We start from the raw sequence: 26,533 nt of genomic DNA, 5'->3' as shown, positions 1-26,533 counted from the left end.
GTTAAACTCTCTCTTCAAGAACTTCCTTAAAGCGTCCCTGTGGAGCTTCACACCTTTTGTAGACCTCAAGTTTTCGCACAATGTTAACACTGAACTTCACAAGAAACTCCACAGGGCTCCTTTAATGACGCAGGTTTCACTCAGATTGTTACAAACATGGAACCAGGATTCAAAGCCTGTGCTCAACTCTACTTTTTTTACACTGTACAAAAAAAGTTGTCCCTTGAAGAATTTATTTTCAGTAGCAAACGCAATATGTCTGCCACCATGTTGGTTTGTATTAAACGACCCTGCAGCAGCAGAATCTGTCTCTAACCCCACCACCCCACCCCACGTACAACAGAACACCCTGGCAAACATACCAACAAAACGCCATCAAACAGACAAATGTACAAAACATTTAGTTGAGGCACAAAAATGCCCAAATCCAAAAGGCTAAAAATAAACTATTCTTTCAAGAACACTTTTGGCGTTAAAAATATATCAAAAAAAAGTTGTGAGCTTACAAAAGGTGTCGAACCTTCAACTCAAAACTCATAAATAAAAAAACAAACACAATATCTTAAGGCTCTTGACGATTAAGTTAATAAATCAAAAATATACACAATGATTAATTAAAAAAATATTTATACAACTATACAGAAACATTCTACACGGACGATTCTTCATGTTGACTCAAACTTTCCCACCAAAAAAACCCAAAATAAATATTTTACAAATTGGTGCTGTGGTGCAACGAGGCAGCAGCACATTCAAATACAAAATTCATTCTTGAATCAAAAAGATACTAATCATGCACACAAGTCTTTTAGGAACGCTCCCGCACGTCCAAGTTCTGTCCTTAACGAAGGAGTCCACAAAATCGGAGATCCAGCCAACCGCCGTGGACCGTTCAGACCAGTGTCATAAATTAAAACAGTAAAAATCCATCTTGAAATTCATTCCTGAACAAAAGAACATAAAAAAAAGACTAATAACCAAAAGTCTTCCATCTTTGGGGGGGGGGGGGGGGTGGTGGTCTGATCTCCAGTCATTCTGAGCCCCATTGGTTATACGATATACTCTATCCTGTTGACACTCTGAGACTGCAGTTGCCTGTTGTCCTGTTTGCTAGTCCAGTGTGGGGCTTTGCCTGTTATATGGTGAGGGGGTCGTTCCTCCCAATCTACCAGCGAGTACGCCGGCGGCGCCCGGGGGAACCTCGCCTTCTGCAGCCTCTTGTCCATCTCGTCCTCGTCCGATTGGCTCCCAGTGTCCGACTTCCTGATCTTGGCGTTGACGACGTTCTTGTCGTCATGGTGGTGGTGGTGGTTCGATGCGTTTTTCTCGATGGGGTTCTTGATGTGGTTGAGCTGCTCGCGGGCGGTGCTGACGCTGTTGTGGAGGGCGTTGTTGTCCTCGGCTGCCGGTGCCAAGGACAATGCCGCCTCCGCCGACGCCGCCTGCGTGCTGACCCCAGCATGGGCTCTCAGCTTCCTCCGCCTCCTCACACACCACAGCAACATCGAGGCGATAGCCAACACCCAGACGACGATCACCGCGGATATCAGCAGGGGCACGAAGTGGTCTGCTGGATGGATAGAAGAACGGAGGTCAGCGAACAACAAGACACTTTGACTAGAATTGTAAACATCTTTTACAAATCTGCACGTCGCTTTGCAAAAAAAGTGTAAATGTAAAGGAACAGTCTGACATTTTGGGAATTTGTTTACTGCTTCAGGTAACGTCAGATCAGAAGATGGAGATCAGTTTATTCTCTGCGCGTCCTGTACAGAGATGCGCCGAGCTAAGGCTGTCCCCTTTTGTCGACTTATAAATTGACAGAAGTTGAATTTCACGCAAAAGTTTGAGATGTGCTCAAACGTTTCTTGGTATTAAGTCATTCAGCATGAAAAAAGCACAAAAAAACCGGACAAATCAACAAATTAAATGTTAGTCGACTAAGACTTCAAACGGCCGACTGATCGGCTAAGAGGGTGCGGCTCTACGTCTAGACGCAAAGACTGGAACCAGGGGCAAACTGCTCGTCCGGCTCTGACCTTATTTAAACTATTTCATCTGGTCTCAAACCTTATAACATGACTATCCCTTTGATGCAGTTTAACAAAATGCTCTTAGCCCCGGAGAAATATAGGAATCTGACTTTTTAGTTGTCAACCTGGTCTCAGCCGAGTGAGTTTGCTCAGGAGACTGAACTCAAATAGTCCCCACATGGCCTAAGTGTGAACGTTTAGTAGCTCACCATTGGGGCTGTGGCTCTGTCGTCTCTGGATCCGAACCTCGGCGATGGCGCTGATGATGCTGCTGTTGGTGCTCCTCTTGCTGACCAGATCCATGATCCTGTCTGTGATTTCCTTGACGAAGGTTAGACCTCTCCTTTGGTCCTCTGTCGACTGCAATATCAAAATAGAAAAACCCCATTATGGTCTGTTTATCTGCAACACTTCAGTCACGTTGGCACCTTCTAATCAGCGATTCGTGCAGCACAATAAGTCGTGAAAGCTTTTCCATCCTCAATAAAAAATCTGGCACATTGGAAGCATTTTATTTTTCTGGCTGCAGCAGCGACAATGTTGCTCTTATCTCCAAATTCTTGCCCCGTTTTTCCATTTTATAACTCCAGACTTTTGGTAAATGTTAATGTAATGGACTGGAAATGAGAGGAAATCACAACCACATCATCTGACGACAGCTTTACAATCATCACACTGCAGAGTTGTGTTCTGCTGGAACAGACTTTCAGACCACACGTGACTCACGATGGCTACGTGGATCTCATTGTTGGTGCTGAGCGACGGCTCGCAGGTCATGGAGACGGAGGATTCGGAGGACAGGTTCTTGACGACGTAGAGGCTCCTGAGCTCACGACACACCTGCTCCACTGTCACACTCTGGAACGCCACACAAGAGGAACAACATCAGCAACTACAACGATAGAACTACCAGCGGTGGAGGAAGTTTTCAGATCCGTTACTTAGTACGAATACCACACTGTCATTTATTAAAATAAGAAAAATGTCCCGTTACTCATGCATTAATGTAAAAGACATTTAAGTAATATTTTCAATTTCTTTCCATTAATTAATTGATTTCTTTGTAAAAGAAATGGTAAAAATAGTGAGAGATTATGTCAGAATTACCTTCACAATGTTTGTTTTGTCCAAACTTCAACATTATTACTAATACTTTACAATTATTAAAAGAAAAGAAACTCCTTTTGTGAAGCTGGAAACATTAAAGTTTTATTCAAAACATCTAAATAGTTGCCAATGAATTTTCTGTCAAGCGACTAATCATTAAACTGCTGGATTTATAACAAAACATCAGATTTGATAAAGTCTTTGTGCGTCTTCATTTGTAAAGACGGAGACATGTAGTGGAGTAAAAGAATGAAGTTGCATGAATACTAAAGTACCTCAGATTTGTTTATAAAGCATGAATAAATGATAAATAGTATTTCAGAAATGCTTTTGTGTTTTGCTCCATCAGCAAATAAAAGTTGGAGAATGTGAAGAAGGGTGAAGCAGGAAACCGAACTGACCGTTGCCATGACGTCCTTGTTGAAGGTGAAGGTGACGTTGGTGCAGCTGCTCTCTGAGTGACACCTGTCTGAGGGCGGGGCCCGGGGGGCGGGGCTCCAGCACTCCCCCTGGCTCGGGCAGGGCTTCACGAAGCAGCGCTCGTCCAGCACGGCGACGCAGGTCTGACCGGCCGGACACTCGGAGCCGTGAGTGTTACCGTGGAGACTGCAGGGTTTAGGCCCACACCACAGCTGAGGGAGACGAGGCGGGGAAGGAGCTTGGTAAGGGTTTATTTTTTATTTTGTTTCTTAGTTGTTATGACTTTTAATTGTCATTTTATGGGATGAAACAGATTAAAGTTCATCTACTCGGTTCAAAAAGGAAATATTGTACTTGACTACTTTTCTACATTTATCTGACAAATTAATTAATCTTTAATTAATGTACCAAACTAAAGTACAAATTAATTAATCTACAGAAAAGTGTGTAAAATGGAAATGTCATTAAAAAGTCAATTTAAAGAAAGTCAGTTTAATATGCCATAACAATATATACTATACTGCCATAATCTCAACAATTAAATTAATGTACAATTGAGTATAAAATCGAAGAAAATATTTTGCTGAGAACATTCAACTAATTTTCTAATAAAACTTTTAATTATTCTTCAAATTCGTATGCAGATTTTCTAGAAATTGAAAGAGTGGCGCTCTGTGCCCTCGTTCGTGCATCTTTAAGAGAAGCCTTAAGCGGCAAATGTGTGAAGAGGAAAACAAGAATTGCGTTTCTTATCAGACATGTGCACACATCAGGTGTCGGCTCTACCTCCGTGCAGGCGATCCTCCCGTTGTGGCAGCGGCAGGTATTGCAGTCGTCGTCCCATGTGCTTCCATCCAGAGCCGCCAGCCCTCCGACCACGCAGGGCCTCCCCGACGCTGCAGCACAAAAACAGCAGCAGCATCGTCAGCACCCGACTCTGAGCAACACCAACATGGCTCAGTGCACAGATGTCACATTTATTACACTACCTGGATTTATATTTTTACTACTCGTGCACTACACGTTTTTGTATCTTGTTATTTGCACCTTAAAATTCATTCTTTTGTTTTGCAAAGGGAAACTAAATGTTGTTTAGTTTCGAACACTGTGGTTGTTCGTTTGAAAACTATGAAAAATAACTCATATTTATTTATTTAAATAGTTGCAGATTATTTTTCTGTCGATCGATTAGTCGACTAATCGTTGCCGCTCTACTAACGGGCAAATCCATCAAATAAACATGTGCAATAATGTGACTGACCTCGTCTACTGTGTGATATGAAGTGTTGGTGACAGTTAGTTAGTTAAATTAGTGCAACTGTCAGATTTGTTAAATGGACACTGAGTTTTCGGCTGCCGTGAACCCTCAACACTCTGCAGGTGAAGTGAAGATCATGTCTCACAACTCTTGTTACAGGATACAAAGTGTATAAGTACACCAACTGTCTGCAGGTTTTACCTTCTTGGCAGCGGGGGCCGGTTCTTCCAGGCGGACAGATGCAGCGGAAAGCGTTGATTTCATCCACACAGGTGGAGCCGAAGGAGCAGGGCGACGACTGGCACTCGTTGATGTCTGAAAGAGACGAGTAATATTTTTGTCCACCAAGTTACTTTTACTGCGTACAACTCAGAGACGAGACGAGAGAAGAAGAGCAAGGCAGACAATGAGAAAGAGGCGCAGATGAAGAAACACATGGGGAATAACAAAGGGCAGCAGACGAGCGAAGGGATAGATGGAAGAAAGGTCAACACTCACTGATCCTGCAGTCCGGGCCGGCGAAGCCCGGCGCACATTCACAGCGATACCAGTTGTCTCCGTCGACACAGGTCCCACTGTTGTAACTGCAGGACAGAGATGATAGTTGATATCTACCGTGTGTAATAACGAGGCTTTTATTCTGGAAAAAAACACTTTCCTGTCTGAATTTTATTTTGAAAATCTGAAACATAATAATAACAAAATAATTTGTGTGTGGAACTAACCAGGGATGAGGACTGCAGTCGTTGGCATCTGGAAAAGAAAGAAAATGTGGTGTTAGATGTCGCATCACGCAGGTTTGAATCTCTTCAGTCGGACTCTGGACTATAATATCAAATATATTTAGTCACACTAGCATCTCGGACATGGCAACTATTGGACAACTCCAGCTCGCATTAGTCTCAGATCTATTTTAAGATTTAAGTTAATATGCTCTGCACTTCCCTTTATTTTAATTTTCTTCTTTTTCCCATTGTATTTCATTTAAATTGCATTATCTTTAGTATTTCCTTCTATATGTGTATGAAGTATATTAATACAATGCATAAATAATCATTTTAGCATATACTGTATATCAGGCATCTTGTGCAGAATAATTCTCTTTGGATGTATAAAGTTTGTATTATATTCAAATATTATGTATAAATAATATTATGTGCATCTTTGTCGACATATTGCATTTTAAAATGTATAAAATGAGCATATTAACGCAACATTTGTTACATGCTAAATGTAGTGAACATGCATTTAAACATGCTAAATGTTAGCACGTAGTGTTCATAAACAAACGTCTCAGATTCAGACGTAGACGTACGATACAGTGACTCTGCATTTAAAATCATGCAGACTGGACTCTAGTCAAACCTCCAGCTTCACGTGTGAGCTGGAGGTGCGTGCTGTGCAGTGACTCACTGTGGCTGCAGGTGGCGCCCTCCCAGCCCTCCTTACAGACGCAGTTGAAAGAGTCTCCGGCGACCACACAGGTCCCTCCGTTCTCACAGGGACTCTGCATACAGCTGCTGTTCTTCGCTGGAGACACAAACACGACCGTTAGCCCGTTCACTGACGCCACACACTTTAATTGTCTTTAAACAGAAAAACATGGCGTCATGCTGACCGATGTTACAGGTGGCGCCGTCCCAGCCAGCAGCACACAGACACTTGAAGGCGTCTCCTTCGTCGTAGCAGGTCCCTCCGTTGTTACAGGTCGCCTCGTCGCACTGACTCTCTCCTGGAAATGAAAACAGACTTCAGTGAGTCGTGGCTTTCACTGGGCTGTCAGACAAATGTGGTAGAGTAGAACTATATAGTAGCATACTCAAGAGTACAAATACTCCATCACAAATTGCTCCTGATGGTGAGGCCAGCACCTTGCAGGGTAGTGAATGGTTGAATGGGAGTCAAATTGTAAAGCACTTTGGATAAATGTGAGATACAAATGCAAACCAGAAGCCAGAAAGTGTAAAGACAACCTAAAGAGCTCTTAGCTGAAGAACATCTTGTGACAAAAATGAAAAGAATCTGAGGTCACATGATGTGTTAAAGACAACGTGAAAGTCTCTCACACACACACACACACATATATAAATATACACTCACGTGAGTGGCAGGTCTTCCCCTTCCAGCCGTCGTTACACTCACAATAGAAATCGTTGACCAGATCTCGACAGACGCCGCGGTTCTGACACGGAGCAGCGCTGCAGTCATCGACGTCTGCACGACAAAAACAAAAACATCAGAGCACACCCGACACGTCCGCTCCACGCCGCCTCGGCCTGCTACAGCTGAGGATGAAGAGGGAGGAAGAGGAGGACTCACTGTTCTGGCAGGTGGGTCCGTCCCAGCCGTCAGCACAGATGCACTGATACTGACTGACTTTATCAATACAAGTTCCTCCATTCAGACAGGGGGCGACCTCACAGTCGTTTATATCTGCAACACAGAAAAGGAAACATTTTATTATCAATACATTTCTTATCGGGAATATATATATATATATATATATATATATATATATATATATATATATATATATATATATATATATATATATATATATATATATATATATATATATATATATATATATATATATATATATATATATAGAAAGTTAAAGCTAGCTGACGTATTAAAGAGATTATAATGAGGAAATTAAAAGACGGGAATGAATCGTCTATAATAATTATTTATGCGCTCACTCTCGTGGCAGTACGTCCCGGTGAATCCCTCCTCACAGGCGCAGCTGAACTGTCCGCCTGCGTGGCTCCGACACCGCCCGTGGGGGCCGCACACATTGGACGAAATCAAACGCACCCCGCCCGCCGTGCTATTGGACGACACGGCCACGGTGCAGCTGTCAATCACTGAGGAAGAGGAGAAGGTGATGAGAGGCGGATTAACGGAAATCAGATAAATAGTTTGAGATTGATTTTATTTAGATTATTTAGATTTTAATTTTGTTTTGTTTTTAATTTTACTCAAGTAAAAGTATAACCATCAAATATTACAATTAAAGGCCCTTATTATAACATGATATTATATCATTGTAATATAATAGTCGGTGCATTAATGTGTTCATAACAGCTCATTTTATTCTTTATATACTGCTGGGTATTATTAAATGTACTTAGTTACTTTGAGGACATGACTAATGAGTGAACATGGAGTGAACATGGAGTGAACGTGCACCTCTGCAGGGCGTGCTGCGGCAGTGGTCCTTCAGGCGGGAACAGTTCTTGCCCTCGAAGTCTTCGGGACACTCGCAGACGTAGTCGGACGCCAGGTTGAAACACTGGCCGTGGTTCTGGCACGGACTGTGGAGGCAGTAATCGATATCCAACTGTGGACGGAGAGAACAATTCAGACGGTGAAAAACGACACCTGCGCAATACACGCCGTCGTGGTAACCACATACAGATCGCCAAATGGGAAAAGTACACTTCCTGTTTCTGTTCACCGTATCTTAGCGACAGCTCACCTGACAGCGACTTCCAGAGAAGCCAGGTGGACACAGGCAGCGGAAGCCGTTAACTTCGTCGTGGCAACGGCCGCCGTTGAGGCACGGCCCGCTGACACACTCGTCCACGTCTCTCTCACAGTGTTCGCCGCCGAAACCCAGAGCACACACACACTTATAACCGTTCACCAGGTCCTGAATGACAGAGACATCTTCTGTTACTGTCATTGATTCTCCAACAGGCAGGTGGAGAACACATTAACATGCAGTGCCTCTGTAGTGCCATAGATACACAATAAAAGCTTTTATAACTTAAAAAGCTGTAAAAGACGATCGTTTTAAAGTCGCCTAAAGTGTGTGCATGCATGAAATCATCTAAATACAAATCATGCATTTTAGATTAATTGTGTTCCTGCCAGGAAGCCACTGATTCTAGATCATCGTCATAAAAAGATCAGCTTGCAGAATATTCAGTCACATTTTTATTAATTGTTTCCGGATAATGTCACGCTGTTTTCAAAGTACAACGAAGAGTTGAGAACAGAGACTGCAGGGACAACTCTTCCCTTTGCAGTCGTGTCTTAAAGGGGCAACAATAAAGTGATGCTAGCTTCTTCTTCTAGCTCTTAGCTGAGCAGCGATGTTCAGGGAGGTTTTATTAATTAGTCTTTAAAGTTTGTAATTCATCTCACAGACTTATAGACACTTGTAGTCATTATGGTTCATACTATAAACTTAGGTTCACAAAAAAACAAAAACAGTTTTCAGTTCAAATCCCTCTGATTTTGTGACACTGTCCCGTAAATCAAAGCGGTACGTTGGACACGAACACTGACAGACGCTGCTGCTGAAGTAAAGTGATCTGACTCCTATCAGTGAACCATTGTGAGGAAAAGGAAAGCAGAAAAGAGCAATCAGCATTTCAAAAGATCGAGGACACGCCGTTTATCTTCTGATGGGAAATGAGAAAGTCCTGAGAAATCTGATCTGCTGTAGTCATGGAAACGCAACACACACACACACACACACACTATTCACCAGAGCTATAAACAGCTGAGTCATGCATGTAGGGCAGAGACATAACTCTCTGTGTGTGTGTGTGTGTGTGTGTGTGTGTGTGTGTGTGTGTGTGTGTGTGTGTGTGTGTGAGAAAGAAACAGGCCTGATAACAAACTCCAGACAGGAAGTGTGTAGATCAGCTGAAGCTCACCTTGCACGTCGCTCCGTTCCGACACTGACCTCGACAGTCGTTGATATCTGCAGAAACAATTCAAGCTTTTCATGAGCTTTTTGTTTCTATACAAACATAGATTATTGTTATTGCTGCTGATGGTTGAATCATTACAGATTATTATTGTGTCGCTGGAGCGCATCACTCACTGGAGTCACAGTTCTGGCCCGTCCAACCCGGGACACACTCGCAGAAGTATCCTCCAATAAGATTTCGGCAGGAGTTGGCGTTGACGCAGGGGTCGTCGTCGCACTCGTTGGCATCTGAGATGAAACGAACAGAACAAACAGATTAAAGCGAGAAGTTTACAGAGTTTTAAAGTGTTGTAGTCCCACACTGCATGACACACCAACAACATATTGAACATGCAAATCATACGCGCTCCACATCCACATAAAAACTAAGAACGCTCTTCGTTCACCTCCTTTATGGCCATATACCGTATGTGTGTGTATCATCAGAAATGTCTTGATACAATAATCAAAAGGCATCGCAGAGGTGAACTCAGTGTGGGAATTTGTTCATGTTTTTTTATGAGGACAATAACGATCTGACAATGCACAGGCCAGTCAGTGATATCCCTGCAATTGTGGTCTAGAAATAAAATCCTGAGTCCTTTTTTGTCGGAGTAAAAATGTGGTTGGTTCTTAGACGAGGCCAAGACATTCTAAAAGTGGTCGTGAGAAAAAGACCGAGTTCGAGAACTACAACACTGCTCAATGCCACTTGAGGCTTTTCAGTAAAAGTGAGTTCTTCTCACTTTAGATGACGCTTCATTATCTTTCATCCTTTAACAAGTCAATGAACGACTGAGGACACAGAGGCCAAACGTCAAACAGCACCCGGACAACAACTACAACATCATTCACTGGAATAATGACAACAGTGTTAATGGGACTTATCACTGTGTGGCTGCCGGTCGGTGGAGGACTAGCGCTGCAGTGAGGCGATACAGGGCGCTAAGCCTCCAAACCATAAGCACCCCCCCCGCCCCCCCCAGGATCAGGAGTCCCAGAAGGATGGAGCTCCGACCTGCCGGACTGAAAACAACCCTGGACACTGACGAAAACAATCTCCACAATGGAAGAGATGAATCATCAATAAAGTTTCCTAAACAACCACAAACCTCAACCACACATTTAAAAAGTCTGAGTAAAGAGCCGAGCAGCGGTTCTGAGTTAAAGGAGCACCGACCGATGAGCAGAGAGAGAAGTTTGTCGCCAATTAATTTTATAAATTAATTAAATCGCTAAAAAGTCATTTTTCATGCAATAATCTCAAACATGGAGATGTCCTGCTTTATAAACGGAATATCTTTGGACTGACAAAACAATACATATGAAGACACGTTGGACTTGATAATGATCGTTATTTGAAGCCCTACCGATGAGGCAGGTCTTTCCGGCCCACTGAGGAGGACAGGTACACTTGAACCCGTTAACCAGGTCCTGGCAGGTTCCTCCATGACTGCAGGGGTTCTGCAGACACTCGTCCACATCTGAAAGGAAAAGAAAGCAGTTCATGAAGCTTCACTGGAGGTTGCAGGAGGATCTGATGAAAGATAAAAAGGTTTCAGGTGTTCTTACTGATGGAGCAGGAGGGTCCGGTCCACCCGGGGGAACAGCGACACTCAAAGCCCTGACTGGTCTCCACACAGCTTCCTCCACTCAGACAGGGGTCGGACAGACAGGCATGGTCCGCTGGGACGGACAGAGACGAGAGAGATGTTCAAGTTTAGCTCAGTAAACCTTTTGGATCTTGACGGGTTCACTTATTCTTCAACACAGACGAGAACTTTCTACTTGTTTTACTCGGAGCAGAGTCACTACAGGTGTTAACTACACGCCATACATTGTTATCTTTATGATAACTTCGGCTCAAAGGACATACGAGTTGTACTATCAAATGTTTTTTATATCTTTATATGTATTTTGAGTCTATATATAGTTACATTTACTGCACCAAGTATGCTACGTTAGCTACGAGCAGTTTCTGTTTACATTCATTTTCATCACATTTCAAGAAACATGAATGAAACTTTATACAAACATACACTATAAAAATACATTTAAATAAATAAAGTAAAAATATATATTTAAAAGTTTCTTCTCATTTTAATCCAGTTGTAAGTAAAAATTAAGCTCTAATTAAACAGAAAGGGTTCTTCCACCCGCACCGTGGACCCCGCTCCCCTCACCTCTCTGACAGTGGACCCCAGAGAAGCCGTCAGGACAGGCGCAGTGGTATTTGTCTGGTCCCGTGTTGCTGCAGGTTCCTCCGTTGAAACATGGCTGCAGCGTCGCGCACGTGTTCAGATCTGCAGCGCAAAGATACAACATACATATTATCTGGATAATCGGCCACAGAAAACAACCTGCGCTTTATCTACACTTTAATATCCCTTTATTATTACAACAGTATCGCACAGTGTCCTCACATCGTGCAGCCCTAGTTCACACTGAAGCTGCTGAAGCTAGTCCTCTAAAGACTTAACAGCGTGTCCGATTGTGTGTGTGTGTGTGTGTGTGTGTGTGTGTGTGTGTGTGTGTACCTTTGTCACACAGTTGTCCTCCATAGTTGGTGTCACAGAGACACTGCCAGGGCTCCACACAGCTGCCGTAAACACAGCCGGGGTGAGAGATGCACTGATCGCAGTACTCCCCCTGCCAGCCGTACAGACACCTGAGAGACAATCGTTCTGTCATTTTCTTCTAGTATAAAACATGAATTTCTTGTGTACCGATTGTCAAATGTACTCATGCTGGTGATGCACTCAGGACAAAACAGTTAGGATTTGATTCATGATGTTATGATAAAGAAAGTCAGAATATAATGAGAATAAAGTTGAAATTAAGATAAAAGACACAACTTGTTTTGACCAAATACCAAAACCTTGCATGTGTTATGGCGTCAGTGTATAATAACACTTAATTGAACTACAATAAACTCAAATAATGACAATAAATCACACTTCTGTCATCATCAGAGAAAATGTTGAAAAGAAAATAGTTTCTATTAAAAAGGATAAAACGTGAATGAAGAAGTTTCAGCGCCGGTTTAAAAAACATTTCTTCCATTTATTGTTTGGTGATTTTAATTACATTTTTTACACATTAGTTTATTTCCTGTGTTTTTTATCAATTTCTTTTACATTTGTTTTGATATTTTGCAGTACATTGTGATCCGTCTGCTGCGTGTTGATCATTTCAGTGTTAATATTTCCCATCAGACCAGGACACTCCTAAAACAGTGATAGATTTTTAATCTAATTGAGGCTTTCCCGAGTAAATAAAAGGTTAAATAAAAGAAGAATACGGAGATTAAACTACAATATATTATCACAAGTGCAATAATAGAACTCATGAAATGGCTGCTGAAAAGCATCTCCGCTTTTATTCCAGTTGGAGACATTTGATGCACGAGGTACATTTCTGTGTCTCCCATGTTTCCTGTCTTTATATGTCACCGTCAAATACAGACAAAAAGCCAGCAAGTGTGTGTTGCGTGTGTGTTGCGTGTGTGTGTGTGTTGCGTGTGTGTTGCGTGTGTGTTGCGTGTGTTGCGGTGTGTGTTGCGTGTGTGTGTGTTGCGGTGGTGTGTGTGTTGCGTGTTGTGTGTGTGTGTTGCTTGTGTTGCGTGTGTGTGTGTTGCGTGTGTGGTGTGTGTGTGTGTTGCTTGTGTGTGTGTTGCGTGTGTGTTGCGTGTGTGTTGCGTGTGTCTTGGTTCTCACTTGCACTCTCCAGGAACTTTACAGGATCCGTGTTCTGTGCTGCAGCCCTGTCTGCAGATTGCTGCAGAGAGATGAAGAGAGAGAGAGAGCGAGAGCGAGAGCGAGAGCGAGAGCGAGAGCGAGAGCGAGAGCGAGAGAGAGAGAGAGAGAGAGAGAGAGAGAGAAAAACTATAAGCAAACATGGACGCTGCGTAAAGAACACTCACTTCATCCCATTCATGTGTGCAGGGAGCAAACAGGAAGTCAGGCGGCTCAGACGCAGGAGGTCTCTACTAAGCATGAGTTTTTTCATAGAAATGAAGCGGACGCCATCAGGAACATCAGCTCAAAACTAGAAACACAGAATTATTCTTTTGTCCAAAACATATCCCCAATTTGAAGAAGACTTCTTTTTAGGGGACGGTACAGAAATATCAAATAATCTTCATGCTGAATTCCCTTCAAGATGGAGAGCTTGTTGTTACCTACTGTTATTCTTTGCTTCCCTTTTTGTGTATAAATACACTTTCTTTATTAAAAGACGCTGACGGCTCGAGTGTGTGTTCGGAAGGAAAGAAAATCAATTAAAAACAGCTCCGATATGATTCATAAAAAGTTTCCATACATCAATAAAACCCTCAGAGAACTCACCCGTGTTGCAGTCTGGACCGGACCAGCCTTCCAGGCACGTCTTGTTGCCGTTGTGGTCGCACTCGTAGTGGCCGAAGAAGTCATCCCGCGGGCGGCAGAACTTGTTGCAGCCGAAGCCGTAGTAGTGCTCGTCGCAGCTGAGGCGGACCTGGTAGTGGAACTGAGCCACGGGGCCGTTGTGCTTCAGGCTCTGCCACTGCCGGCTGGGGTTGATCATCCCAGAGTGGACGGCCTTCTCGATCAGCGTCCCGCCGACGCCTGCAGACACACCGGTTTGGATCAGTCGGACAGGAAACACTGAGGTGAAGTGGTGAACATGTTTAGGTGTGTTTAAATAAAACAAATACAAGGTAGAGAGCAAAGACGCATCACTGGAGGGCTTTTATTGTGAAAGAACCGCAGACAAGTTAGTTAGTTTAGCTAGTTTAACGTGTAGCTCTGCAGAAGTATCTGAAGAGCAATGAGCTGTATGAACTATGAGTCGACACACAGGCTGGTTTTAACCCTCTGATGCTGCTATTTTGGTTTAAAGTTATTGTGTAATTACAATGAATTCATAACATTATTGCAGAATTCAAAGACATTAAAAAGGATAGTACTCTTTAAAAAAGGTAAAGATACAAATTCAACATCGAATGTAATTTATTCCTTTATTCCATTTTTAAATTGCTGTGTTTTGTCAAAACATTCAGTTTATTACCTTCGACAAGGAGCTTATGTTTTCAGTTTGGTCTGTTGGCTTGTTTGTCAGCAGGATTACGGAAAAACCACTGGCCCAATGTTCCTACAACTTGGTGGAAGGGTGCAGCACGGGCCAAGGAAGAGCCCATTAAAAAGGTTGGAACGGCTCCGGATAGCGGGGCGGATACAGAACTTATTTTTCAGTCATGGAAAGGCCTTCTCTCAGAGTGCCCTTCTAGTTACCAGAGAAGACGAGGAAACCAACAAATGTTGACGCAGATCATTTACGATTGACTAAACGATTAATACACTAATAATTATAGCTCTAGATGATCTTCAGCCCGACAGCCTCGTCCTCAGCAGCTGCACAAACACTAACTCTGCGGGTCCGTTTGTGAAGACGGTGATAGTTGTAGCTGCAGAAGGAGGCGGCTGTAATATTCCAAAAGAGTTTGAAAATGCTGAGCTACTCCGTGGTATTTCACCAGCGGGGTGGAAAGTGTGGTCGGGCCGAGGTGACGGCGTCCGTTTAAACGACGAGCAGCTGGACTGAAAGGGCTGAAAAGAGACTCTAGAAACCTCAGAGCAGGTAACACATTGGGCCTGGGAGCAAACTGTGACACTTCACATGACGATGGGGAATAAAAAATGTGCTAAAAATGGCACTGAGGTAGCAGATTTGAAAAATAGTTAACCTCAACGGGAAAAAAAAGGCTGGAAACGTTCGTCCAGAATATTTGAGCAAATATTCAAACCTGGCACTTTATCGATGAATACCGGCTGAGCCGTCAAACCAACACCTGCCTGAGAGCTGCAACTCTGGACTCAAGACAAACCTGGTGATAATGTTCTGCACACGTTTCTGAAGGGACAGTGCGAGTTTGGGTTTACTTCCATCTTTGTAAATGGTGCATAAACAAACTGATTTCAACCTCTATTACAGACAGTAGTAGAGAGAGGATCCGGGAGCCTTGGGGCGCCACTGAAGGAAGCTTACACCAAGTTATCAACTAGTTGATATTTGAATATTAAAGCTGCCACTTGATGGCAGAACTTGGTCCCTGCTGCTGCTGCAGTAACAGAACGTTGCAGGTGTTCATTTCAGGCCACGTGTGTCGGGGGGGCACTTAGCTTGTTGTTGCTAAACTGAGAGGGTCAATATTTGCTCTGTCCTCATTAGGCGCGACAGCAGTTTCAGCTTCAACCTTTACGCTTTGTTTGTCTGCTGAAGGTTTCTGAACAAACTCCCTCCAACATGGAAAAGGAAATTGAGGATTTTGAAACCTCTTGTAACTCATCCTAGTATTAGGAGCAAGCAGCTATTATATTATCAGCCTCCAGACCAAGTCCGCCGCCAACATCATAGCATCTAACAGACGGCTAGGCATGGGACGATAAACATTTCCTGTCGTTATTATCCTGGCCAAATGAATATGCTTAAAACTCTTAAAAATGGCATAAAAACATACTGGCATGACTTTAGCTTACGGTACGTTAGGAAACAAATATTCTTATTGAATCACAGATATTTTTGTGAAAAACAAACAATCTTAAATAAAGGTAATCAAAACTCACAAGGTCCCCCTGTATAAAGGATATACACATTTAAAAAACAACATCGTGACAGAAAACAAAGCTTTTTCATTGTCACTCATGTGAGGACATTCACGATTATCCTAATAATGGAAATTCCCCACAATCAACTTATCGCAAGTGTTTTATATTGACACACACACACACACACACACACACACACACACACACACACACACACACACACACACACACACACACACACACCACACAACACACACACACACACACACACACACACACACACACACACACACACACACAACACACACACACACACACACACACACACACACACACACACACACACACACACACACACACAACACACACACACACACACACACACACACACACACACACACACACACACACACACACACACACACACACACACACACACACACCACACACCTTGCTGCCGGCACTGAAGCCCACCTCGGCCGAGGTCAGCCGACTTCACACCGGGCCTATAATGGTTCCCTGAGGGACGCCAAATACAGCACTGAGCCAACACTCTCGCTCCGACCGCCTCGCTGACCACCGGGTGATAAACAGACGCTCTAACTGAAGTTGCCAACTCCACTCTCTCTTTACAACCAGTTTTCTGAATGGGACTCAGCCAGGCCATGTAAACACTTCTACAGGCTGGTGTAAGGGGGGGGGTATTTTAGCGCTGTAATAAACAAGAGAGGGAACTCCAGAAGTCTGCAAGGGGTTATTAAAAAAGAGGAATAATGTTCCTGTTTTTCATTGTACCCTTGTTGTTCTTTTGTAAATCCAGCACCTTATTTGTGTCCTGTACTCAAAGTTTTATATTTAAAACTCAAATGTCAACTACTGCTGGTCTGAAACGCATAAATCAAAGTCCTGTACCTTGCCCATCATGTCGTGGATTAAATTATTCTCTATCCTATATGTCAAGTGCCCATTTGGACTTTTCCTCAAAACCAACAGTTGCTTTCAACTTTGAACAAACACACAGAAGATGATTTGGAGTCAGTTTTCACACAGACGTGGCATCTGTATGGATTCGAGCTCTCAGGTAAAGATGAAAATACTCACTGCCGGAGGACGAGTCGTTGTTGAAGTCCAAGGCTTCCACGATCAACGTGTATGACCTCTGCACAGAAAGAGGGGGAAATTAATCAACGGAAGCTTTTATTAAAATTCATTTATACGATTTTATCAGGTGAAAATAACACTTTGTTTTTATAAATTGGATATGTTGGATAATTATTGGATAATAACAATGTAGTCATGAAATATGCCCAAACATGCAGAAAAAACAAAGTTTAATATTTGCATTGGTCTCCCGATTGGATGCAATTCAATTTGATTTAATCATGGAAGACATCATAAATACCAATAGTGAATAAATATGGAACATTTCTCACTCTCACTTCACTTATTAAAATAAATCTTGGACAAACAACATTGGATGCAGATGTGAACATTAACATAATAACTGAGAGAAGGCAGCGATAAAGATCAGACTCTGAATATCTGAGAATCAATGTTGAGCAACTCATCTTTAGGGAACATTAACAGATCAAATGAAGTTCATAATGAGAAACACTGGAAAAACAGGAGTCACAGCACTGTGTGTGTGTGTGTGTGTGTGTCCCATTATTCCAGCTCCACTTTGAAACTCTCTCTCTTAAAGCCACCGTCGCTCTCACCGCTATCAAATGACAGACAGACCAGAGTGTCTCTCTCTCTCTGTGTGTGTGTGTGTGTGTGTGTGTGTGTGTGTGTGTGTGTGTGTGTGTGTGTGTGTGTGTGTGTGTGTGTGTGTGTGTGTGTGTGTGTGGTTTGAGGCCTGGAGCTCTCTCTCTAGTGACACTCTCGCTCCAACATTCACACCATTCAAACTCAGAGCTCGACGTCAACAAGAGTCCAAAAATAAGAAAATAAGAGCAGGGAATGACAAAGACAGAAGAGTGCTGTTTTTGTGGGCTCTTTGAGAAAACTAATTAGACTTTTAAACCTGGAGACTGAGGACATTTTGTCTGGTCCTCACTTCTTCAATGAGTTGTTTGTGGGTTAAGACTAGTTAGACTTAAGGTTAGATTTAGGTTAAAGGCAATGTGTCCTGCCACAGTGACGGTCCTCACAAGTACAGAAGAACATTCCTGTGTGTGTTTTATAGGTTGCAGACTCTCTGCAGCTCCGCAATTAAGAAGTTATGAATAAACATTTCTGCATTCACATATTGCAGCTTTTGTTAAAAAGGACCGTAGCACTTTTCAATCGATCACAATGAACAACGTGCTTTTACCATCGTCCCAGTTCTGTCACGGCTGTGTGATAACAAACAATATTCCATGTGAAGCATTTCCAACAAAGCTATTCCGCTTTAGAGTCACTAAAAAAGGATTTCAGTGCTTTATTTTAACGGGAGGTTATTCTAAAATAAAACCTGACAATGAATCAGCAATATTAGCGTGTTGCATAGATATGTCGGTAACACGAGATTAAATGTAAATTCAAGTCTTGACAATTAAGTCCCAAGACATGTCCCGAGTTAAGATCAATACAAACTGAGAACAGCCAATATATCTTTATCAGTTCTTTGTTTTTATCCCATCAGCCCCAAAAACCAGCGCTGGATTCAACTATAAAGCCAGTGACATCAACTCCAATGATCCAGGCTGTTTTATCTTTTCCTGAAAAGCTGAAAATCACAGTCACTACAAATGAGTGAAGCTCTCCTGCTAACATCAGTCCTGTGTGAAGAGAGCACTCACACCAGACCACCATCCAAAAACCGCTGCGGGAACACTTCCAGAGCGAGTCAGAGTGGAAACACTACAAACCTGGTGACTTGATGGGTTCCTGGGTTTGTTGTGGCGCTGATGTTAAAACTCTGACTCTTTGATAAAAATAAATACAAAAAGCTTTAAATGTGCCTGAACTTCAACCGCGGTGGTCTCTCATCATCCTGTCCACATTTATCAAACCCTGCTGATGTTGGCGTAGATCCACAGCAGCTAGATAAACTCTCTCCCACCAACACTCAGCTCTGCAGGAAACCACAGTCGGTCCATGTAGCTTTCAGATTAGTGGTTAGCTCGGGCTGTGATGTCAGGTTATCGAGCGCTCAGAGCAGCTGACAGGATTATTGGACCATAATGAGCCATAACAAACATCACACAGGGGATTCACTCATGTCTTATACGTTTCCTGTGTTCTCCGACTCCTCTGAAGATGGAAATATGCGGCGGATTTACACACTAACACATAAGAGAAAAAGCATTATACTTGGCGTCGGGGTTTGTAGTGTTTGCAGCCGGACTCGACAAGATGTTCATACAGACTGAGTCACGGCCCACAACAGTGTTCCCCCCCACACGCAGGGAACAGTACCACTCGTTCTCAGTTTCCTTTGTTAAAGGGTAATTCCAGTTTATCACAATTTGGTTATTTTGGTAGTTTTGTCCATCAGTAATAACAATAGACTAAGTTAATATCTCTAAAAAGCAGAAACCAAACCAAACTTTATGCAGATTATAAACCACTTTATTGTTTGGAAGTCAAATTGAAAGTGAGCTCACGTGAAATCTCACTAATAATCCCTCAAAACTCCCGTGTGGACACAACTGCAGTAATTACAGCAGGTCAAAGAAACAGGAAGTCTGTAAACTGTGATTTAAGTTTCAATTTAAAAAGGTTTGTCTAACTTGTATTTTAGTTTCCAAACTTTTCCCTGCTCATTGTTCTCGCCCCGTAGGACTCCTTAGAATATGTAGACATCAGATAATAACTTTAACCACGTTAACAAATGGCCTTTCAATGCAGCCGACGCATTACAGAAAACTGTATGTGGTGAAGTTTGGACCTGCTTCTGTCTACTTTGATTGTTACGAATGAGGAAGAGGTCTACATGGACACAGGACGTTCTGCAGCAGGAATGAGAATGCATTGAGTTTGATTCAAAGTCCAGAATCAAAAGATGCAAATATGTCAAACTGAACAGAAAACATTAAACTTGTGCATTTGAAGTTCACCAAGTATCACAAAATACTTCTTTTCTGATGACTTGTTGTTCCTGGCAGCTACAAACAAAGCTAGTTAGTGCTTTCAACAGTTTATTTTCATACCGACGGAAGAATTTGAACCAGAATCTCAATCCTACGAAGCTGTGAAAACCTTTCCCCGATTTGTCCTCAGCGTCATGTCTCCAGTGTACCACAGAGCTGTTTACCCCGACGCCACATAGCTGTCACTAATGCAGAACCAGAGCTGGGACTGAAAACCCTCAACAACCTCTTGCAACATCCTTGCGTCACCTCTCTGGCTGAAACAGGATCTGGGCGTCGGGCTGATGCCTCCTCACCCCGCAGGAAAAATAAACGTGTTGCCCACCAAACACAGTGGGTGGCACCGCAAAACTTTTAAGAAGATAATTTGATTTTAAGACGAGGAACGGGAACCTGACAGCTGGTTACCCGCCAACAGGTTCCACACACTTATGCCAAAACATCTACCAGCATTCGACTGCAGGCCGTTGGTGAGTTCCCATCCCTCCCCGTCCCTTTGATTGTTTGATTGAAGAGGTGGAACTGCTTTCTCTGGCTGCAGGCTCAGTGTGGGAAAATACTTTGTGAGCAGGGGCAGAGCCAGGCGACATGTGGAGGCAGGTCCAGGCCGGGAGGAGGGAGGAGGGAGGAGGAGCGCTCCCAACTCAAATTGCAGCCGGAAAAAGAAACTTCCTCCGTTTATGTTCGGTTTGGTGGTTTATCTGACGCCTCGTCCAGGACGACTGACAACATGATTAGAAGAAGATGCATTTCAGACACAAGTAATTATCGACTCTGGAACATTCAGGACTCGTCGAGGGGAGGAAACCAGAAAACACTTAAGATTTCACTCACAGGACTGAAGCTGCAACTAACAATTAGTTTCACTTTTCACCATCAGAAAATCTCTTTTTTGATCAAACACTTCATCTATAAATTCCATTATTCACACTTTTCCAGTCGTGACATCGGTTTCATTCATTAGTCCAAAACGGAAAGTTTATTATCAGGATATAATTTGATATAAAATGCAGAAATTCTTCACAGTGGAAAAGTGGATTCTTTTGCTTAATAAATACTTTAAAAGGATTCATAGATTACAACTGTTACAAAAGTGAATTATTATTTTTTCTTCTTCTGACTGACCACCGTGAGAACGCATGGATGACTGGTTTGTGTGTTTAGGTCATCACATTATTCTTTCCATCACAAACCTCATCAACCAGGATTTTAGTGAATTGCTTCAGAGCTGTGAATATTTATTGTCCGCAGAGCATGAAACCCGGTCATTTTGATGACCTCCTGACCTTTCACTTAGCGCCACCTTCAGGGCAAAAGTCCCCCGTTGTACACAGGAAACTTGTCATCCTTTGAATAAGATTGTGCACAAAATCAAGAATCAAAAATGTAAAGTTTGTGCACAAACTTGATGCATCACTAACTCTGCTGTTGCCGTTTTCCTGTTACTAAACCACCTCCACTGCCCTCACACTCACGGTGGATACATTGTTCCACCATCCACCCCAGATCCCATTCCTCCACCCCCAGCATTGTCCCATAATCCCCGGCAGCAGCCCCGTCATGGCTCTGCCCATTGTTTCCATAGTACTCTGCTGATAAAAAAAAACAAAAACAAAGAAAAAGCCCAGAAAGAACAAAAAAAGGATGAAATTGGAAACAGCATCAGGATGAGACTTCAAAACAAAAAGGCTGGAAAACACAAAAACTAAAAAATACATGACAGCAGCAGGGAAAGCGTTCTAAAAACACAAACGCTGTGAAACTTATAAAAACTACTGGAGAAAAGAAAGAAAGAGAAGAGGAGGGTGGATGAGCCAACGGTGGAGTCTCGGGTGAAATGCCGCAGGTTTGGCACGAATTTACACTTCATGAGCCGCCATCAGGGCTCCAATAAACACCACTGACGCACACAGAGAAGCTGTTTGGGTCGGTGGTGCCAGTTTAGACTGAGGAGACACAAAAAAAGGGAACAACAACAACAGAAACCTCATCCTGCCCGACGACCACGATGGCTTCATTTAACATGTCAGTTACCAGGGTCAACAGCAGGAATGTCCTACAGCCGGCCAAGCAGAGCCGGCAACAACGGCCCTTTATCCCCCGCCACGCTGAGAGGTCAGGGGAGATAACTACCACAACAACGCAGCAAAGAAAGAAGAAGGAACAAATCGGCACGCCGGTGTCCTTTTCCCGACAGCATCGGCTCAACCGGATTAGTTTGACCTCATTTGTAGCTTCAGGCAGGAAACCACAGCAGCCACTGATGAGCACATGAAACCTCCGCCAGTGTCTGCTGAGGGAGCACCACAGGGATCTGGACACAAACCAGATCAACCCTGAAAACGATCAGAGCGAGAAACCCACCAGCTCCAAATGTGCTGCTCGCTCCCACCGGGAAAATAAACAGGAGAAGCTCAACATCGTCAGACCAAGCCGGCAGATTTATGACTCAATCAGCAAACGCTACTTTATGACTCAGCGTCCTTAATTAAAAATGACAAAATCAAATGAGATCACAAGGTAAAATAATGAAATTCAATTGTAAATTGTACAAGTTAACTCCTGTAGCTTTTACAAATAGAAATGTTTTAAGTCTACAGGTAACAGTTTGAGGGGAAAGTTATAAAAACTTCAGGCAGTGACAAAAACAGCCCGTTTGCACTTTGGCCCCTTTTCACTCAAGTTCAATCAAAGGTTTGATGTCACTTCTCTTGCTGACTTGCTTTAGTCCAAAATAGCTGGTTTAGTTGACAGTCTGTTATCACATAAAAAGCATCATGAAGATTTATTTGTGCATAAAGAAGCCTCGCCCCCCCCCTGTGGTACCAAACCTCAGCCCGTCCGACAGTCGGCATTTCACAAGTTAGTTAGTGAGCTACGTGTCACTATGTCAGCCAGCTAAAGTTTAACACTCCCTTTCTTAAAGGCTGTTAGCTCCTGAACTTTCTCTTCTTCTGTTCATGTGAAGGAAACACGTTAGGAGGAGGAGGAGGAGGAGGAGGAGGAGGAGGCTTCAAGAGAAAACTACAGACAAGACCACAGAAACTACAAATCACTGCCAGATAACATGTTGACGTGTTATCTTCAGGGTCTCTCAGCCTGAAGGTGCATGAAGAAAATCCTTCTTCACTCTCAGAGGAAGAAAGCTGCAAGTTAGCAACAACAACTAAATATTATAGAAGCAAACTGCATCCATCGTGTGCAGACATCATTCAGACGTCAAACTCAAATGAATACGAGAAACATCAAATAAAAAGTATTTCTCCAAGGATAAAGGCTGAGAGAGAGAGAGAGAGAGAGAGAGAGAGAGAGAGAGAGAGAGAGAGAGAGAGAGAGAGAGAGAGAGAGAGAGAGAGAGAGAGAGAGAGAGAGAGAGAGAGAGAGAGAGAGAGAGAGAGAGAGAGAGAGAGAGAGAGAGAGAGAGAGAGAGAGAGAGAGAGAGAGAGAGATAGAGAGATAGAGAGATAGATAGATAGATAGATAGATAGATAGATAGATAGATAGATAGATAGATAGATAGATAGATAGATAGATAGATAGATAGATAGATAGATAGATAGAGATAGATATATAGATAGATATATATATATATATATATATATATATATATATATATATATATATATCTCTGTTTCCCGACTCACTGTCTGTCGATGCTGCAGATCTGATAAAGAAAGAAAATCCTAATGAAGAACTTGAACTTTATAAACAATGCGTTTTACTGATTCCTCCTGAATCCACAGACCAACTATATAAATGACCTTGATTAAATCTAGTTCCCTCAGCTGAAGGTAATATCCAACATCACATGAGCGGTTCTTACCGTTTCACCGATGAGGGGAACAATAAGAGTCAAACAGCAGGAGACAACATATGTCTGAGAACAGCAGACCACAAACAAGAACTTATTTTCACATCCTGGGAGGCTGATTCAGTCCTGATCAAACCAAACCTTCTCAGACGCAAAAGCACAACATCAATGAAGTGGAGACTTTTCAACTCACCGGCCACGCGAAGCTGAAAGGCAGCACGATCCTGGCTTTGTCACTCTTGGCGTTGCGTAAAGAAAAGGTATTCCCACCGAGCACGGGCGTGGAGGCGGTGCCGAAGCTGCAGGGCCCGGCCGAGGAAACCTTCAGCTGGTACTCCTTCAGACACACCCGGAAGTAGGTGTCACATTCGTCCGGTGCGCACCGCCGATCCGTTGCGCCCCGGGCCCCGTCGCAGCAGGCGCCGGTCTGCAGCTGACCGTTAATGTTCTGCATCGACAAAACCTGAAGCTCAAAGTGTCCAGAAGCTGAAGAAACCTGCAGAGAAGGTCGACAGGTGAGTTCACAGCAGGGAGAGGAAACAAGACTCTGCTGAAGAAGTCTTTACAGGTCCACTTTGGTCCTAACCATGACCCGACGCAGGTTCAACATGGGTCTGTGCAGACTCAAGTAGGGCCCCATTGTACTGCTGCAGGTCTCAGGTCTGTCTAACACCCAACATCTTGTGTTCTTGCTCAACTAGATTTTTAGGTCTAATTCTCCTCAGAACCCGACCTGACTGTCCTGTTGTATTGGTGTCTTTCTTTAGACCTGATAACTACTCTGCTCATGTGTTTAACTTCATCCCACAATTGTATCTTGAATATGGAAACACCAATATCTCGATACTGCTTTCGGATCTCACACAGCTGGATCGGGATATCGGTGCCAATGGGTCGATCTGGCATCTGGTACATTTATATTGATTACATTTTTACATTTTGTTTTACAAAGTTAGGGAAGCAATGTTTGAGTCGAGCCAGATGTTGCCTAACGCTCAGTGAGACAAACAGCTTATTAATTAAAAATAAATCAAACGATCAATTCTCAAGCAAAATCAAATATTTTCTGACTGCAGCTTCTTAAATGTGAAGATTTGCTGCTTTTCTCCTGTTTTTAATTGTTTTAATTGCACCTCTCCATAAAAAAAGGTCAAAAGATTTCAACCTGAATGCTTTTTCTTGGCAAGCTTCAAAACGACAGCTACACGTTCTGTCCTGGAAACCTTTAAAAGATCAAATATAATTAACGAGCAGTCTGCTTAACTGAAGAATAGCAGGTGAAAGTGGTGAGCACAGGCAGTTGTTGAATGAGTGTGGTGTCACAGAGTTCAACTGCTGCAGGAAACTCTGCGCTCTGGATACTTTTACTTTACGACTTCAGTGTTCCCAGCAGGACCTCATTCACTCACAGCTCACATTGGAAACTGATTACCATAAAGCAAAAGAATGATTCTGATTAACATAAACCTTGTCAAAGTAAATCCAATGATTGCTTTCAGTTTGTGGTCAGGGCAATGCACGAGCCATGTGATCCAAAGCTGACCAAAATGAAATGGAATGTATGGAGCAAGAGTCCCATAAAAATGACTTATTTAAGCATACAATTGTAAATATGAACTAATGGTCCTTTAAATTCCCTAATTAAAGTCTAAACTTAAAGTTAAAACTCGCTGATATCAGAGCAGACTGAGGAGCAAAAGCAACATCTGGTTTTAAATGTTGTTTTTTTACCCCTTAAAGTTAATTATTCTTGCATAAATCACCTTTATGTGAAGAATAGTTGAGGTTAATTCATATTTAAATGGCTTATCATCTTTGTTTGTGCTAAATGACAGAGCTCCACCTCAACTTTCATAAACTTTGAAATCCAAAGCAAGGTTAATAACAGTTTATCATTTTATTCCTGTTTTCAGGATGTTTACAGCACTTCTCCAGGCACATTTCATCTTAATATATATATATATATAGGAACTATTTGATAAAGTGTAAAAATTAAAACATGTAAAAAGGTTTCAACTCACTTTTACTTGACACAACAACTTTTCTCAAGCTTTGTGGAAAGTAACTGCTGATTTAAGAAGTTCAAATCAACATAATTGTATCCAGAACACGAGAGGGAAATGTTTTCCATGTTTCTGTGTCATTGCCCACAACTCAGCAAGCTGCGGTTTAAAAAGACAGTTAAATAGCACAAATATCAGCGGGAGTCTGGTGTACCTGGATGCGGGCAGAGAGCAGCAGGATGAAGGCAGCGGGGAGGAGGAGGAGGACCGAGCTCCGTGTCACAGTCATGCCGGTGGCGGGTTGCTGCCTTGCGGCTGTCGGTGCTCAGTGATAGTCGGTGCGTCCCTCCGCTCCGGGTGTATTCCCCTCCGGATGGGACATGCACAGCTGCAGCTTTTCTTCCCAGAAAGATCTCCACAAAGCCCTAACAGAAAAGATCCGTCCGCGTCCTTCCTGCACGAGAACCTTTTGTCTGCTATTGTCCTTTTTTTTTTTTATTACTGCTCCCACTAAACGCAGATTGCGAACACAA

The 26,533-nt window shown here is 42.8% G+C and overlaps 1 protein-coding gene across 2 annotated transcripts in view; it reads right to left on the bottom strand.

Moving 5' to 3' along the window:
* The window catches only part of LOC115025197 (protein jagged-1a-like), a 26,699-nt gene extending 166 nt beyond the window's left edge, over nt 1-26,533 (bottom strand). The window contains exons 1-26 of one of the 2 annotated variants that reach the window (XM_029457262.1): nt 26,215-26,533; nt 24,191-24,493; nt 17,209-17,266; nt 13,870-14,127; nt 13,240-13,300; nt 12,061-12,191; nt 11,707-11,826; nt 11,096-11,209; nt 10,894-11,007; nt 9,659-9,772; nt 9,489-9,535; nt 8,300-8,473; nt 8,011-8,161; nt 7,521-7,685; nt 7,138-7,251; nt 6,919-7,032; nt 6,437-6,550; nt 6,232-6,348; nt 5,544-5,571; nt 5,317-5,402; nt 5,020-5,133; nt 4,347-4,456; nt 3,542-3,772; nt 2,760-2,891; nt 2,243-2,393; nt 1-1,570 (exon numbers count right to left, since the gene is read on the bottom strand). The exon at nt 1-1,570 is cut by the window's left edge and continues 166 nt beyond it. In XM_029457262.1, coding sequence (XP_029313122.1) covers nt 1,050-1,570; nt 2,243-2,393; nt 2,760-2,891; nt 3,542-3,772; nt 4,347-4,456; nt 5,020-5,133; nt 5,317-5,402; nt 5,544-5,571; nt 6,232-6,348; nt 6,437-6,550; nt 6,919-7,032; nt 7,138-7,251; nt 7,521-7,685; nt 8,011-8,161; nt 8,300-8,473; nt 9,489-9,535; nt 9,659-9,772; nt 10,894-11,007; nt 11,096-11,209; nt 11,707-11,826; nt 12,061-12,191; nt 13,240-13,300; nt 13,870-14,127; nt 17,209-17,266; nt 24,191-24,493; nt 26,215-26,289 — 3,717 coding nt within the window. In that variant the 5' untranslated portion in view covers nt 26,290-26,533 and the 3' untranslated portion in view covers nt 1-1,049. The remainder of the gene's footprint in view (nt 1,571-2,242; nt 2,394-2,759; nt 2,892-3,541; nt 3,773-4,346; nt 4,457-5,019; nt 5,134-5,316; nt 5,403-5,543; nt 5,572-6,231; nt 6,349-6,436; nt 6,551-6,918; nt 7,033-7,137; nt 7,252-7,520; nt 7,686-8,010; nt 8,162-8,299; nt 8,474-9,488; nt 9,536-9,658; nt 9,773-10,893; nt 11,008-11,095; nt 11,210-11,706; nt 11,827-12,060; nt 12,192-13,239; nt 13,301-13,869; nt 14,128-17,208; nt 17,267-24,190; nt 24,494-26,214) is intronic. The other variant, XM_029457344.1, reaches the window with a different exon arrangement.

Source organism: Cottoperca gobio, chromosome 1, assembly GCF_900634415.1.
Source record: "Cottoperca gobio chromosome 1, fCotGob3.1, whole genome shotgun sequence".
Lineage (NCBI taxonomy): Eukaryota > Metazoa > Chordata > Actinopteri > Perciformes > Bovichtidae > Cottoperca > Cottoperca gobio.
This window is presented reverse-complemented; position numbering and strand designations above follow the sequence as displayed.